We start from the raw sequence: 15,840 nt of genomic DNA, 5'->3' as shown, positions 1-15,840 counted from the left end.
TTCATTCCTGAATTCTCTCTCTTCCTTTGTTGTGGTTGAACAGTTAGACGATGTCAATTTTTTTCTAATAATTTCGAGGTGGTGGTCGAGGCAAGGCGGAGGTATCGCTGTAGTGGTGGTAATGGTGGTAGAGCTGGCTCCTATGGCAGTAGAGGAGGTGGTTGTGTCTGTTAATGGGTATGAGTTTAGTAATTGACGGGGTGGAGGTGGGTAACTAAAAGGATTTAAAAAGATTTAAGTAAATGTGTGCAAAAACGTGTAGCACGAAATAAAATAGAGGAAGTAATAATGATTAAATAAAAAATTAAAAAACTATATATAAAGAAAAATAAAAACAAAAGAAAGAAAGACATAATCGACTAATGCTAGAACTAGAAGGATAATCACATTTCACAACATTTACAACCGCCCAACTCCAAGAGTCCTCCCACTGTTACAGTGTTACCTCCCCACCCCAATAAAATAAAAGAAAAAATAAAGAGAAGAAAAACCATCCCTCAGATTAAAAAAAAAAAAAAAGGGTCAATAGAAAGTGAAAAATGAAAAAATGAGCGCGAACTAATTGGCCTAAGAACACAAGTTTAGTAGCAAATCAAAGCTTCAGATAGAATACAACTTGAGCCTGTAAGTTGGGGAAGAACACAAAACAGAACCGAAAACACCTGTTGCAGCACTGAGCAGGCCAAGCAGAAGGACAAAATGACATCATAGATCCCTTCAAAGATGATCAGTTAGAACTGGATCGTGGTAGGCTCTGTAGCCCAGAAAAGGTTACCACAGGTACTACAGTGGAAGACCTGCTCGTCATTAGACCTAGCCCTTTTACTATTCTAAGACGATATAGGTTCATATGGGTAAGACAGCCAAGGGTGCTTCAACGCATCAAATGCAGATGGACGCTTTCTTGGGTTTATTTCAAGTAAATGCGCAACGAAGTCTATGAAGCCTTGATCTCCCATTGGTAGCCGATGCCTTAAGGATGTCTTCTTCGGAATCAAATATTCCAGCCTGCTTGTTTCCTGAAAAGGAACATGTGTCCACCGGTAAACCAAAGCTCTATTTCAACTAACATATCCATTAACGAAAATGTCAAAGAAATAAAAACAATCTGGCCACTATGATATAACACAATAACCCCTTGTCCAACTTTGCTGTACCTTGGACATCAGATCAAACAGTCGAATAAAAGCTTACAACCAATAAGCCCGAATCACAATCATCAGGAGTTGATTAAACAATGTCAAAAAGGTTAAAAGAGTGTTTATTTTGAGATTCTTTTTAAGTTTATTTTCCCATTTATGCTAAATGATATTGTAAACTTTGACGACTATTTGAAATAAACAGAATACACCCTGGCCTATCCCATGAAGATACAGAGTATTTCAGAAACCTGCTGGTGTGTCGCCAACTTACAAGAATGGAACATTCAAGGGGTAAATAGTGAAAACAAACCAAAATTCCATGGCAACTCCATCTTCGTAATTGAAGGGACAAATAACTGGAAACTTTAAAACATAAAAGATTTTCATGCCTAACTTGATTCAAGGTTAAAAGAGAATTAGAAATGATGTTGATGAAACAAATAATTATAAGGAAAACAAAATTATTCACTTTTGCCTGGATATCGAAGGTAATCTAGACTCAACTCTGGGTTTTTTTTGTGACAGAATTTTTTTGAAAATGCCTAACATCCATCAATTTAAAATAAAGAACTGGCTCAAGACAACAAATTAGATAATCGATAATACCAGGCTCACTAAGAGGACATTGTAATAGAAACATGCAGTATTAAATGGCATTTCTAATTGGGATTTTGTATCTTACGGATAAAGCAAAACAATCACTTACCTGGTTTCGTTCATAAAGCATGTGATTCTTGGTAAAATATTTGTATGTATCTCTTCCCTTTGCAAGCATGTCTTGGTCAATGGGGCCAATGATCCCAATAACCCGAGCAAGTAATGTTGCTGGAGAATCGTTTTGGAAAAGGACCTATATGACAAATTTCATTAGTACAAACTCTACTAAATCTAGAAGATTTTATCTCAGTACAAAAACATGCAAAGATTAAAGCTACAACAAATTTACTAAGAATCTTTAAACATTAGTGTACTATCCTTCAAGGTAAAATGATAATAGATAGAACTTGAGAGAGAAGTATAAAAAGGTCATCAGCAAAACTGAAAGGCAGTACCAAAAAAAAATAAAAAATTAAGGACGCCAGGAACACTGCTCTATGCCTCACAGCTCCATAGCTGGTTGATGTTCTTCTTCACCATAAGAAGCCTCAATTTCAATGCAAGGTCTGCATTTCCGAACTATGATTTCATGATAGTGGTGGTTTCAAGCTCTTTAAAGTAGAATGACTCAGCTTGACAAATTTTGGCACAATATTATCCTTTGGAGTATTTAGAGCATTAACCGAATATACTGTTAGCTACAACCCAAAATACTTTGCAATTGTAATTTTTAGACCATGAGTTGATGATCCAAGAAAGTCTCATTATCAAGTCAGCAGTGATAGCACCAAGTGCACATATAAGATGACATATCATATAAATAAAATGCTTATGTGATCTTATTTTAGTTGTGAACTAGGTTAGCCCTATGGCATAGCATTTAAATAGTTTTTTATTTTTTATCCAAAGAGGGTATTCATTAGTCTCATCAATCTTTTAGATATGTGTAGCCACAATTTCATTACATTTTAAAGTTTTCAATCTTGAAACATGGAAAAAAAATATATATAGGGATAGAAAATGATGTCTAGAGTAGTTTAGGCAGGAAAAAATTTCATGAGAAGTTGACACATGTCCACCAATAATGTCAAGAATGGCTGGTTTAGCGAGAGTTATCGATTGAACTTGGGCAGCCTCACATAAGCTAATTGGAACTCATATAAACTTATTTGAACTTGTATTTCCAGATTCTTATTTTTAAGATGAACAGAACAAAGCCAAAGTAACATAATGTATCATATACTCCCTCCGTTTTTGAATTCTTGCTCCACTTTTCATTTTCGGCTGTTTTTAAATACTTGCTCCATTTCCTTATTTGGAAAGCTTTTACAATATTTAACTCATTTCTCTCAACTGTGGACCCAACATAAATCATATTTAATTAATGTCATATTCTCTCTCCTCCAATTCTCTCAACTATCTTTGCTTTTTACAATTTTTTATTCTTACACCTACCCCACTACCTCCATATTTTATTACTTTATCCAATTTCTTCTAAAACTCCGCGCATGGAGAAATGGAGCAAGTATTTAAAAACGGAGGGAGTAGTATAAACATCAACTATTATATGTAACCAAAATAATTATATCAGCAAAGTAAAACAGGATCAACACCCAGGGAACTTACATTGCCTGTACAAAGTTCTGCCAAGATGCAACCGAGAGACCATACGTCTATCTTTTTGTCATACGGCAAGCCTAATATAACCTCTGGCGCTCGGTATGACCTCGACTGAACATATGAACATAGATGATCTGTTTCAAAACAACTGCTTCCCAGATCAATAACTTTCACTTCACATCTGCTATAGCTTTTAACTAGAATATTCTCAGGCTTCAAGTCACAATGTATTAATCCAAGGCCATGCAAGAACTGAAGTGCCTCCAAAACTTGAATTGTTATTGACTGCATAAATAAGAATTATAAACTTAAAAGAGCTTCAAATCATGCTATAAAAAGGTAACACCATAAAGTAGAATAGCACTCTCAACCTGCAATCTTGGCATAGTAAAATAGACCTCCCCACCAGATTCTCTGTTAAACTTGTGAAACTCGTACAAGTTTGCCTTGAGTAGTTCACAAACAATTAACAAATGTTCCTGCAACAACAAATTATTTTGTTAGATCGTACAATTTATAAAGCAAGAAACTAACGACATTAATATCAAACTTGAATTTGGCAGGTTACAATGTTTTTGAAATTATTGGAGAAACCCTTGTGAATATTGACATAGATATATGAACCCATTCAGTTTGAAGACCAAATAAACAAGGGAGCAAGTACAGGTTATGTTCTACAAACACCACCACTGGAAAGCATTGCTTCAAAGAATTAGTGGCTACAAGGTGATGGTGGAAAGGGATGTGGAAGGGAAGGCATAGGGGTGTACCAGTTGGTTAAAAAGTTTATAAATATCGTACTTCCTAAGAAATGTTTGTTTGGATGTTTAGAAAGGTTAAAGTGTTGCCATGTGTACTTCTCCCATCTACCTTATCAGCATTAAACTTTGTCCCCACTCAACATGCTGTATACACTGGCTGTCACCTCACCCTAACTATACACCACAGAACAGCTGCACCAATTACTCTGCAACCAAGCTCCATTACAACATGGTCACTCATGAAGAAGAAAAGAGAAAAGAGGCAGAAGAACATTTCTAGAATGCACCCTCATACCTAAGCATTAATGGTGAAATAAACAAGTGAACATTTTTGGATTTTGAACATTATATTGCACCAAAATTACCTCACATTTAGAATTCATGCATGGGAAACTAGTAAGCAAAACCCTAATGATTTTTTCCCTCGTTGACTACTTTACTCCATTATACCCTCTCTTGTTGTACTCTTAACTAGTATGTCTCCCTTCTGCTCAGTAATTAATCATTTACTTTTTCTCCATCCTTCGACTGTTACAATTTCGCAATAGATATTAAAATAGCCTAATAAATTACATATTTATCAGTTGGTAACATCGTAGTAGAGGGTGCGGAAGAATTAGAAAAATTATATGCATTAAAAAAATAAATAATTAAAATAAAATAATAATATATCTATATACTATATAAAGTAATCCCCAAAAGTATCATTAGAATACACATGATATCGCCTCATGAAAAAAAAAATCCGCCCAAAAACTTTTTTTTCCCTACAATTTTAATAATTAAATAAAAAAAATTAAAAATTAAAAAAGTTATTTTAGAAGTTAGTCTTATAAGGTATAGAATAGCTAAGATAGAAAATTCTTATCTTAACATTCACAATCCTATATTCAATTTTGACTGAGTAAAACACGAAAAATTATTAATTTTAATAAAACGACTAAGTAAATCATCATACATTTTCAAATAAAAATGAAAAAAATAAAAAAAAAATCATCAAATAAAATTAATTTGTCATATTATGCATAAAGATAATTCTAACCATGTATTAAATGAAAAATCCGAGCATAAGTCAGGCATTAACTAGTAAATAAATAAATAACAGTTCCTATAGGAGAATGCTTTGGTCAGTCATGGACATCCACTTCCTGAAAAAAATTAACAGATTCAGCCTGTAAATAACCTGCGTGATCTGACCAATAAATTTCCACCTGTAGTTATACACCCACTAGTTTTGGAGGGCATATAAATTAAACCAATAGCCACTATATGTACTTGCTGATCACTTTGTTTTTTGGGCCAATCTGGGGGTATAGCGAATTAGAGAGCAGACCAGAATGGAGAAAAAACAAGAAGCAATTTGCTCAATTAAGGGGAACTGCTACCTAGTAAACTTTGCCTGTTGCCAATGCCTAAAAAATGAGGGGTATGTTTCATAATCTAAAGGCTAATTGTCAAAAATTAAATCATTTAAGAATTGAAATTCTCATAAGAAACTCTTCTGACATGACTTGGAGAACAGACTAAAGCCAAAGATTTGGGCAAAGGATGGTCATGATCCTTCAACCTATGGTTGGTCATTGTTTTCTTAGAAGAGGGTCATCTGGGCCTGTAGACAATTTAGAGCAAAAAATTGAATCAATAAAAGAAGGCACAAGGCTCGAAATCGCAGCTGCAATAATCATCCAACCTAGTGTTACTGTAAGCAAAAAATTGAATCAACAAAAGAAGGCACAAGGCTCGAAATTGCAGCTGCAATAATCATGCAACCTAGTGTTACTGTACAGTAAGGTGTGAACCCTTTTTGTTGATACATTTTCAAGCTCAACTTGCTTACTTTTATATTACTTGGTATTTTTTCTATACTCCTTGTATCCAAAATCAACTTTGAGATGGCAGACCGAATTAAAATTCCATTTGCAAGCACAACTTTTTTCTGAATTCTGGCTCTATATATCTAAAGTTTAGGAAACCTAATATGTGTAAGTCAATGATCGCCTAGTTCTGTCCTGGTTTGTATGCAAATCCATATTCAATTCAGTCCATATCTTGCTTTCCATAATTTTTTCAATCTCATTAGGTATAGCTTGAGATAAAAATAAAGGTAGCATGGTTAGAAGTATTTAAATGCATAGTAAAGAAGAAATAGTTATCACACCCAGATAAAATGACAAAAGGGACGAATGCAGAAAACGTCATGGAAAACGATAAAAAGTGGGAACAATGAAATAACAAAGGAAGGTACTATAATAAATTAATAACTTACACGGTAGTAGAAATAATCGTACAACCGAAGTAGGTGGTACTTGTCGGCAGGATCATGTTTGTTTACATACTTGAGAAGCTTTATCTCATCAAGACTCTGGTCAAAAAAATCCTTATTGTTCTTGATAATCTTAACACAAACATCCATGCCTGTGTGCAGGTCATGAGCTTGAATAGCTTTACTGAATGCAGCTGATCCTAGATACTCAGTAACATGGTAGCGCCCTGCTATGACTGAATTTAATACTACATGAAAATTTTTGTCCTCTTCAAAGCCAGTTCTGGGGAAAGAGAGCAAGTCCAGGCACACCAAAGTCAAAAGCACGAAACATTGTACACAAGTAAAAGGTTTGAAAGTTATAAATGATTAAGAAACATATATTGCAAGCAACAAGAGACTTTGACCTCACAGACAAGTCAGTGAAGGGCAACAAAATTAATGAAAAATTGCGCCAAAATGCATTGTATTATTCAATCCGTAGATTAGCAAAACATACAATATTTATAGAACAAGCAAACTATTACATGCTTAATAAGATTATTTCATAGAACTCATCTCTAAGCAGTCAGAACAGCTAATTTTCTTTGGCTTTTTTTTTTTAAAGTTTTTTTTTTCTTTTTTCAAAAATCAATTTCAGTAAGCAAGGTTCAGTAATATTTAATCACCATCTCTTGATGGTGGAAAATTACCAGAATGATATTCGAGAAGCTAATACTAGTACCAACTCGAAAATAAACCCAGTAAACCACCACAGGAACCAACTAAACACCACCTCGTCAACCTAATACAACCCCACACAAAGGCACTACCACCCTCACCAACACCCTATTAACCAGCGCCACCAAAATCAGCTATACATAAACTATACAGGCTAAACCCATACCGCACACAACCCCTACAACCTCTTCCTCCACCCCCCCCCTCCGATCCCCGCGACGACAACAACAACAAATCTGGTATGTTTTATTTCATCTGTTAACTTATTCATTTGACATTTGATAAAGAACATTAAACGAACTTCTAACCTGTAGATTATCACAAGTATAGAGTTTCCCCAAACTACCAACCCAGACAAAGGCGTTTCATTCTCTTCAAAAACTTAGCCTTCCAAAAGAAAGTAGACTAAGGAAAAGATGATGAATAAGCATTTATAGAAGGTGTTTATAAAGGGTGCGACGGGAAAAAGATCCTGACAAATCCGCATACCACACACCAGGGAATCAGAGACACAGACAGAATCAAAGATACCCGTCAAAATAGTAAGTTCCTCCCTACACCCTATCATGAGGCAACCTCTTTAAATGTAAATTCCAAATTAGATTATCACCATTCTTAACCCTAAAGAAAGAAACGGGAGTAAGATGAGCACAAAATATTCTACAAAGAGAGAATGGCTACTAGGCCTGCTTTAACGGCCCTGATAATGGGAGGGGAAGAAACCTGAAAACAAGTTTCCAAGGCTAGTGCAAAAAATCTGACACCAATTTTGATAAGTACTTTCTACAAAACTAAACTGCAACTTACAAAAAAATAAAATAAAATAAAATCTAGAAATAATAGTAAAAAGTAAAACCATAAAAAGTCTATCCAGAACCACGACATAATTTCCAATGAAGACAATTTAGTCCATCTCAGATCAGCATTTTTGAATTCAGGTTAGCAAAAAAAATTGAAGCAACAAGAACACTTCCTGCACCAAGATTGCATAAAATGGTTGGTCTAAAAAAGTAAACAGAATGGAAGAGTCCTACATCAATAAAAAGGGCTCCACTCCTATTCTCTCATCCTCACATTTCTGCCTAAAGCCATGTCTGACAACCCTTCTGAGGTTTATTCAAATCTTTTGGTCAACATACCTCCATATCACTTCATTTCTTGACACGGGGAAAATTATCTGACATCAAATTTACCAAAAGGTCACCACTCACCATTATGGTTTTGACCATGCACTATACACAATTCCTTTTCACTTTTAACTACTATTTTGTTTTTCTGTGTTTTGAGGGAAAAGTATAAAAGCAAGTGAGATTTATATGAAGAATATTCAGTGGATTTAATACATAATAAATTCATGTCCAGAGACAGGCCAGAGTAAGTTTAATGTAAGTGCACAGTACCAGAGTGGATTAGAGAAACAAAAATGAAGATCAGGCCTAAATCCTACATTAGACGCATATGCAAATTTATAAAATCGAGTCATTTAAAGGTTGTTACATCATGAATGGCCAATTGGCCATAATGGAGTATGTAATTCCCCCACACAATTTCATGATAGGTTGTTGAGATACATCATTTTTTCTAAAACACCAACATTTTAATAAGCCATCACTGAACTATATCAGCTCTTACAACTTACAACCCATTCATTACGTCATTTCCCTTATACTTCACAATAAAAAAAAATAAAAAAAAAACTCTTAAATCATAACAAGAAGCACAATTAGTAGGGTTCAAAACTAATCGCGATAACAATAGGAAGACAAATTCCTCAAATTTCCATTATATATGATACATAGAATAAAAGATCTAAAAGTTCTTTTGCAAGAAAGGATTTACCTGTTCTTTCTATGCACTATTTTCAAATTGAAAGTCTCAAATTCCTCTTCCTGGGCCTTTATCTGCCTTACTTGTTCCTGAACAGCAGCAGCTTCTTCATCCTCTAAACATGCTCCAACATCATCTTCTCTCATACTTGCTGTCTTTTTATCATCTGCCCTTTTCACACGCTCCTTTTCAACATACGCATAGTCTGAGAGTGTAGAAGGAGTTGATTCTGCTGATCTTACAACAGGAGCATTAGTTTCATCTTCAGGACTTCGGGCAGGTGAAGAACCACTACTTTTATGTTTCCATGATGCAAGCATACCATCATTTCTTATACAATCATTATGTTCATCACCCACACTATTGTTGTTGCTTGACCACATAGGTTTACTAGAGCCTGCAGGCTCACCTCTCGCAGGAGGAGCAAATGAAAACCCCACATCTGAATGACTTCTGAGTTGTAAGCATGTATCTTTATCAGCTTCCAGCAAATATTTATCAGAATCATGCCTGGATGCTTTCTTCCTGTCCTTGATTGTCCTAATTTGAGGATGTTTAGGTGCACCTAACCCAATTTCATGATCATGAAAGTACTCAAAGTCTCCTTCACTGCTTCCACCAATTAAACTGTCACGTACTTCACTGCCAAAGTCAGCAACATCACTGTTGATTCCCACACCAATTGATCTAACAGAACCATGCTGGTCATCATCAATGCACCCATCATCTAGCACAGACCTTCCAAATTCATTCATAACCTTGCCATCCCCCAACATGATCAAGTCATCTGACTGCGTCACAAAGCCTTGCCATACAGGTTCAGAACGCATCAGGTTCAGTTCCTCTTCATCCATTAACTGCCCATCATAATGAGCAATTATATCATTACCATCAGCTTTCTCATACACCTCTGTAACAGACAGTCCAATAGGATCATCTGAAGCTGATATAGGCTCCAAGTTTTTTGAATGAATATATTGCTCACCAGAAAAATAAGAATCCTCCTCAGCAAAAGACTGATCATCCTCCTCCACTTTGGTTATAGCTCTTTCTTGATTATCTGGAATACTCCCATGTCCAGTTCCTTTTTCATTATCGCTTGGGTAGTCAATTTCATGAGCTAAAAACCAAGCCTCATCCTCAATAGGTTGTCTCATGTATCCAACATCGTCGTCATCATCATACTCATCAGAGTCCCAGTAGTCATTAGGGTAATCAATAGATTCACTCAATCCATCACCAATTGTTGCAAAGCCAGATACCATATCTGAAGCATCTTCTGTTATACCCCGGCTGACTGATAGCCAATTGCCTCCTGTCATTCTTTTGGCACCTGGATCATTAAATTATATATCAAGTTAGATCTTATAAGATGTCAAAAGAGCTATTCAATAAAACCAAGCAAGATACTAGTCACTAAGGATTCCACAACAACAACAATAAAGCCTTAATCCCAAACTCATTTGGGGTTAACATGAATCGTCATAAGGAGCTGTCCACCATAAAAAGGGAATGAAGTAAAGGGGAAAAGAAACAAGAAGAAAAAATGCACAGATGAATAATTGAGCAGACAACAAAAGCAAGATTCAGTTCCCATGCCAAATTTGGAATTTGTCAAGCAATAAACAAATAATGTTTTTTCCAAGCATCATTCCACAGGCACACAGCATACGGCTTGACACAAATGCAAAAAAGCGGTAAGAGGATAAACACACGAAAACAGCAAAACTTAGCATATCTAAATCATTACTACACATGACAAATTTTGAGTTTCCAATTTAAAAAGAAAAAAGAAAATACTGACCACAATTTATTCAGCAGCAAAGAGGAAACATATAGTTGCGTAATTTCGGTTCAGCTGTGACATAAAGGATTTTCAATAGACCGTACCGAACTAATCCAATTCATTATGAGGTGTTTCAAAACCCACAATCTCATCCGAATCACACATTCCAACACCGAATCCCCCCTTCCCCACTTGCATTGAACACTACATCACGTGTTTCACTTAAAAAGTTACTTGCTATATAAAGAAATAGTGAAATATTACCCCTTCTCTATGACGGCTCTAAGCCTACTAGTCTACTCTAATAGCACACAATGAATATGAATTTTTTTTTTTTTAAATAACATTATAATTGTATCACGACACAGTTTACGATTAACGCATCATTTTGATTCATTAGAACACACATCATGGAAGTCCTCAGTTTTGTGACCTTGGAAAGAGTTATATCATAGATCTGATTCGCAGATGATAAGAGACATCTCCTTGAGATACTGAGACAACCATTCACATCTTGCTGGCCCCACACCTAATGTCCCCAAATTCCACCTCTTATCCCACAACAAGCTCTCCTTTCTCCATGTTTCAAATCACAGACTGGATCCTTGTATAGGCACTAATATTCCATGCTTCCCGTAAAGATCAAGAGACAAGAAATACATATACTAATTTAATCGAGCATAACATTATGATCCAGGCTCTAAAGGCTTGACCTTTGTGAAATCACTTCTTTTATTGAAACCAGATCCAAATGCTTTTCATAGAAGAAGATTTGATTGTTAAATACAATGGAAATCCAAGTTCACACTTTTTTTTCTTTTAAATTTTGGAAAATATATGAACAACACAAAAGCAAGCTTGATAATCCAGAATGAAGTGCAATATTTTACAGTATTTGACGATCAAGATATCTTTTTAGGTTGGCTATCCCCCATTTGATTTCTTCACATTGATTGTTTATCCCGTAATAGTATAATACCCATGCTGAATTTAAGTAATCAAGATCTGATACAGCAACTCAACACTTCAAATCAGTATAAAACCATCAAACCTCTGAAACTATGTAGGTCTAGCCTCTATATAGATATACCCGCGACAAATTGGACCTTAAATAGAATTATATAATCAGCCAATAAATTCAACATGGTCAAAGGCAATGACAGTGGTCAAGATGATATCAAAACAACTCAAACACACATATCAATCAATCAAAGCCTTAATCCCATAAGTGGGGTCAGCTAACATGAACTAAATTTGATTATTCCGTGTAGTCATCAACATAAATCTTCCTCCTCCATCCCTTACGATCCAATGATTCATCCTCATGCAAATCCATACACTTCATATCCTTCCTAACTCAAACACACATACCGCTTCAAAAATTTTCCCCTCATTCACCCCCTCTTCTCTTTCCTAAATACAGCTGTAAATTATACAGCGCAATATGTGTGACACGGAATTTCTAAGAACTTAAGAGAATATGGATTCAACCTTCTTGATGAAAATACAACATTACATCCATCAAACACATGGATCCTTATAGCTCAAGACAACATTCCTACATATTTTTCATAGCTAAATCAAAGCTTTGAAGGATAGGAATGAGTTAAGGGGTAACGGGAACCAATTGTGGCCTATATCACAGAGGAGGTGAGTTTGTGGAGGTGGTAGTCATAACTTGGCACAGGAAAGAGAATTGGAAAGGGCAAGCTATTACTCTGCAATTACAGAAGGCAAATAAAACCTACTATCTCTTTTAAAAAGCTAGACTCTTCATTTTATAATGTCGAACACTCCACACATTGACAAGGAGATAAAACCCATACCCAACAACTTCGCTTCCATTTCTCGTTAATCTTGAGCACATTCTAGTGAAAAGTAATTACAAAAACAGAGAGCAGAGAGGAGAGAGGAGAGAGGAGAAAGTTATGTGATAGAGTTCAAATGAGCTTGACATTAGATTATCCAATATATCTAGCAAACAAGTCAGCCTAAATTGTGTGCATATATATATGTGTATCATGAAAGGCATATACACAAGTCTTACAAATATTAGGAGCACATTTCATGTAACTTGAATTGCCAAATCCTAGTCCAAATTCAGAACAATGTCCCAATGTCCGAAATGGATCCTAAGCATGTCTAACACTAGAACATATGCCCGTTTTCAATCCATGACCCTATCTGGGCAACATAGTTAGGAAATGATCTGCTACACTCTCTCATTCTTAGCATCGTAGGTTGCCAACCAATGTTTACTGGCATATATGTTACTATTTCAGTAATTCACCTAATCCCATGCAAGGTCCCACAATAAACAAGCCACAAGAAATTAGACCCTCCCCCCCCCCCTCTCATGTACACACACACAGAAAAAAAACAAAAAAAAAAAAAAAAAAAAAAAAAAAAAAAAAAAGCTCCATGTTTTCCTTCATGAGATCATTACCCATCAGATGCTGGAACTTTTATGAGTCACTAAGCGCATGAGGCCCCAAATTGATTATAACTAAGTTATTAAACAAATTCATTATTTTCCAATGAAAAAGTCGGAAGCCTGAAAAAAAAAATTAAATTGCAAAATTTCTTGGAACTAATATACATATAACTGATTATTCCAAGAACTGAACATGTATTGGAGAAGCTTCAGAACACCACATCATTGTGCATTTAGAAAGGAAATATATTAAAGTTGGCATACATGTGCAACTAAGGGTTTAACAGTTCTACTGGATTGCAATAAATAAAAATTGACAAGCTAACCTGATGAGCTTATCTCTTGGCCAACGGGAACATCCAAATACGAACCTAAAAGATAAGTAGTATCAACACTACCTAACTTCAAGCTGGGTCCATCATTATCAAATCTCTCCTCCCAATTAGCACTCACAGGCTTATCTTCTGACTTGAGTCTAACAGGAGGCAACCTTGGGTAATCTTCCTTCTGACTTTCAGAAACCAGAGAGAAACCCGAATAGTCATGATCCTTTTTGTCACACGTACCATGAAGCTTTGCGAGATATAAAGATCTTCCAACCTCATCCACTTGCTCCTTAATAGCTGCTCTAATGTCAACCATGTCTGGTTTCTGAAAACCTTCCTTAGTGCCAGAATCAGCAACACTATCACTGGTGGTTGGAACATTGATATTAGAAAACGACAGGACAGTCTTCACTGCACATACATTCCATTGACCTGATGAGGAATTCGAAGCCTCTTCATTTCTGGAATCCAATTCATCTCCAAAATTGCTTTTAGACTGCATAATGTCATTTCGTTTTCGTTTGTCAACATCTTTAAGCTCACTTGGTTGGTTAGTCTTGTAATTTGTATCCACACTCGCTTTACCAGAGCTAGAAACCCAGGTCAATCGCTTTTCCGGGAAAGCACTATCATTATCAGGTCGCAAATCAACTTTCCCTGCATTAGATGACTCACTACTCTGCAACTCAAGAACACCAGAATTCACAATACTACTGCTGCTTTTACAGGGATCCCCAGTGCCGTTGTTTTGACTATTCCTCCAAGTACATAAATCAAGAACAGTATCATCAGATTCTTTCGAGAAAGAGAAGTTTTTCTCGCTCACTCTGTCTGCTTCACCAGAAGTTCTATGTTCGACAATGGATGTGTTTGAGTTCCACTTACTCTTCTTACCATGACTAGTGCTCCCACACTCTATTTCTTTGACAATAAGCTCTTTAGAAACGTCACAACTATTCCAAGAACCAGACTCGTGATTTTGAACCGGTATCGACTCCACATTCTCTTCTACTGCCTTCTTACCCCTCTCCTCTTCAAGGGTTAATTTCTGGAACCCATTATTATCGGGCCGGTTACCCAACTCGTTGAGAAGTGCCGCCTCAGCCCGAGAAAATCCATTCTTTTGCAAAAACTCCAAAATTACATCAACGGAGCCTGTATTATCCATTACAGCAACTAAAAGAACAAATCAGGCAGCAATTTGCCCCCTTCAAACACAGCTCAAAACAAGATTCAACTCAAATTAAGCGAAAACATCCTCGAACAATTGAAAATGAATTAAAATGTATTAATTCAACCGTTGTTCTTCGTCACATTGCAGGTATCCTGAAACTAACACCTCCAATTGAGTTAATCTTCAAAAATCTAGCACTAAACTGAAACATTGAACAAAAATGGTGCAAATCTACAAACAATGCAAGACTCACAAAACCCAGATCAAGTTAGAAATTAATAATAAATTCAAAAAAATTACTACAAAAAATCAGATACCTGACCTCAATCAAGCTGAACTTGAATTGAACAGAATAGAAAGAACATTTGGAGAAAACAATCTAAATAGGAGTTGAAATTAGGATCAAGAAAGCCCTAGAAAAAAGCGCAGATCTTCTTAATTAGGGCAAGAAATTAAACAAACGAGGAGAGAGAGAGTTGAGAAAGGGGGAAAAATAAGTGGGGAAATAAAAAAAATATGATGACACGAATTAGTTTGAGCCGTTTATTACTCGGTTTTTTGGTTTGGTAATTTCCATGGAAAATTAAACAAACTAAGCTTAATTACAAAATAATTTTGTAAAGTAGACGCGTGATAAAATTATTTACCAAACTAAATTTTCATGGACAGCGTTTTAACCCTGGTTTTTTCTAAAAAAACAATTTGTAAAACGCTGTCCCAGATAACGTTTCACATGTTGACTTTTTTTTTAATTTCGTAATTTCTGATTTAAAATTTTCTAAAAAAAAAAATTGAATATGTAAAACGCTATCTGGGACAGCGTTTTACATATTGACTTTTTTAAAAAAAAATAACCAAATTTCTGATTTAAAAAAATAATAAATAAGTTAGGCAGCGTTTCACTAACTTATTTTTATTTTATTTTAAAAAAAAATCAGATACTCCACGTTCTCCATTGAAGCAGCAATCATAGTTCCTTCCTTCCTATCATTATAGGGTTCAGCAAATTTCATAGTTCCTTCCTATCATTATAGGGTTTAGCAAATTTCATAGTTCCTTCTTATCATTATAGGGTTCAGCAACGCATTAGCAACCAAATTTGATTCCTCCAAAATTAGGCTCGAAAAAATCACAAATTTTAGGGAAAAAAGGTCCAATTTCATAGCTCCTTCATATTGATTGCAAATTCG

At 35.5% G+C, this 15,840-nt stretch overlaps 1 protein-coding gene across 4 annotated transcripts; it reads right to left on the bottom strand.

Annotated features, from left to right (window-relative positions):
• Positions 1–344: 344 nt before the first annotated feature.
• On the bottom strand, positions 345–15,209 carry LOC110733827. 4 transcript variants are annotated; one of them, XM_021913908.1, is made up of 8 exons: positions 14,968–15,209; positions 13,477–14,808; positions 8,943–10,263; positions 6,387–6,666; positions 3,731–3,838; positions 3,366–3,644; positions 1,849–1,992; positions 345–1,019 (listed from the first exon to the last, which is right to left on the bottom strand). In XM_021913908.1, the coding sequence occupies exons 2-8, from the start codon at positions 14,642–14,644 to the stop codon at positions 831–833; spliced, it is 3,489 nt and encodes a 1,162-aa protein (XP_021769600.1). In that variant the 5' UTR covers positions 14,645–14,808; positions 14,968–15,209; the 3' UTR covers positions 345–830. The 4 variants fall into 4 exon arrangements, with proteins under 4 accessions (XP_021769600.1, XP_021769614.1, XP_021769606.1 ...); XM_021913922.1 differs by having other exon boundaries at positions 13,477–14,802; XM_021913914.1 differs by having other exon boundaries at positions 14,973–15,209.
• Positions 15,210–15,840: the final 631 nt, after the last annotated feature.

The sequence above is a fragment of the Chenopodium quinoa genome, unplaced genomic scaffold (genome assembly GCF_001683475.1).
Source record: "Chenopodium quinoa cultivar QQ74 unplaced genomic scaffold, ASM168347v1, whole genome shotgun sequence".
Classification (NCBI taxonomy): domain Eukaryota; kingdom Viridiplantae; phylum Streptophyta; class Magnoliopsida; order Caryophyllales; family Amaranthaceae; genus Chenopodium; species Chenopodium quinoa.
The sequence above is the reverse complement of the archived record's forward strand: the minus strand, read 5'-3'. Positions and strand labels throughout refer to the sequence as shown.

What these genes read in the sequence shown, in the direction of transcription:
- LOC110733827 (XM_021913908.1), bottom strand. Translation starts at nt 14,644, where the DNA reads ATGGATAATACAGGCTCCGTTGATGTAATTTTGGAGTTTTTGCAAAAG. An exon ending in TTACTATGCCAAGATTGCAG is followed by an intron (nt 3,645 to 3,730) that starts GTTGAGAGTGCT and finishes TTATTTATGCAG; the next exon opens with TCAATAACAATTCAAGTTTT. An exon ending in CAGAACTTTGTACAGGCAAT is followed by an intron (nt 1,993 to 3,365) that starts GTAAGTTCCCTG and finishes TTTGTCATATAG; the next exon opens with GTCCTTTTCCAAAACGATTC.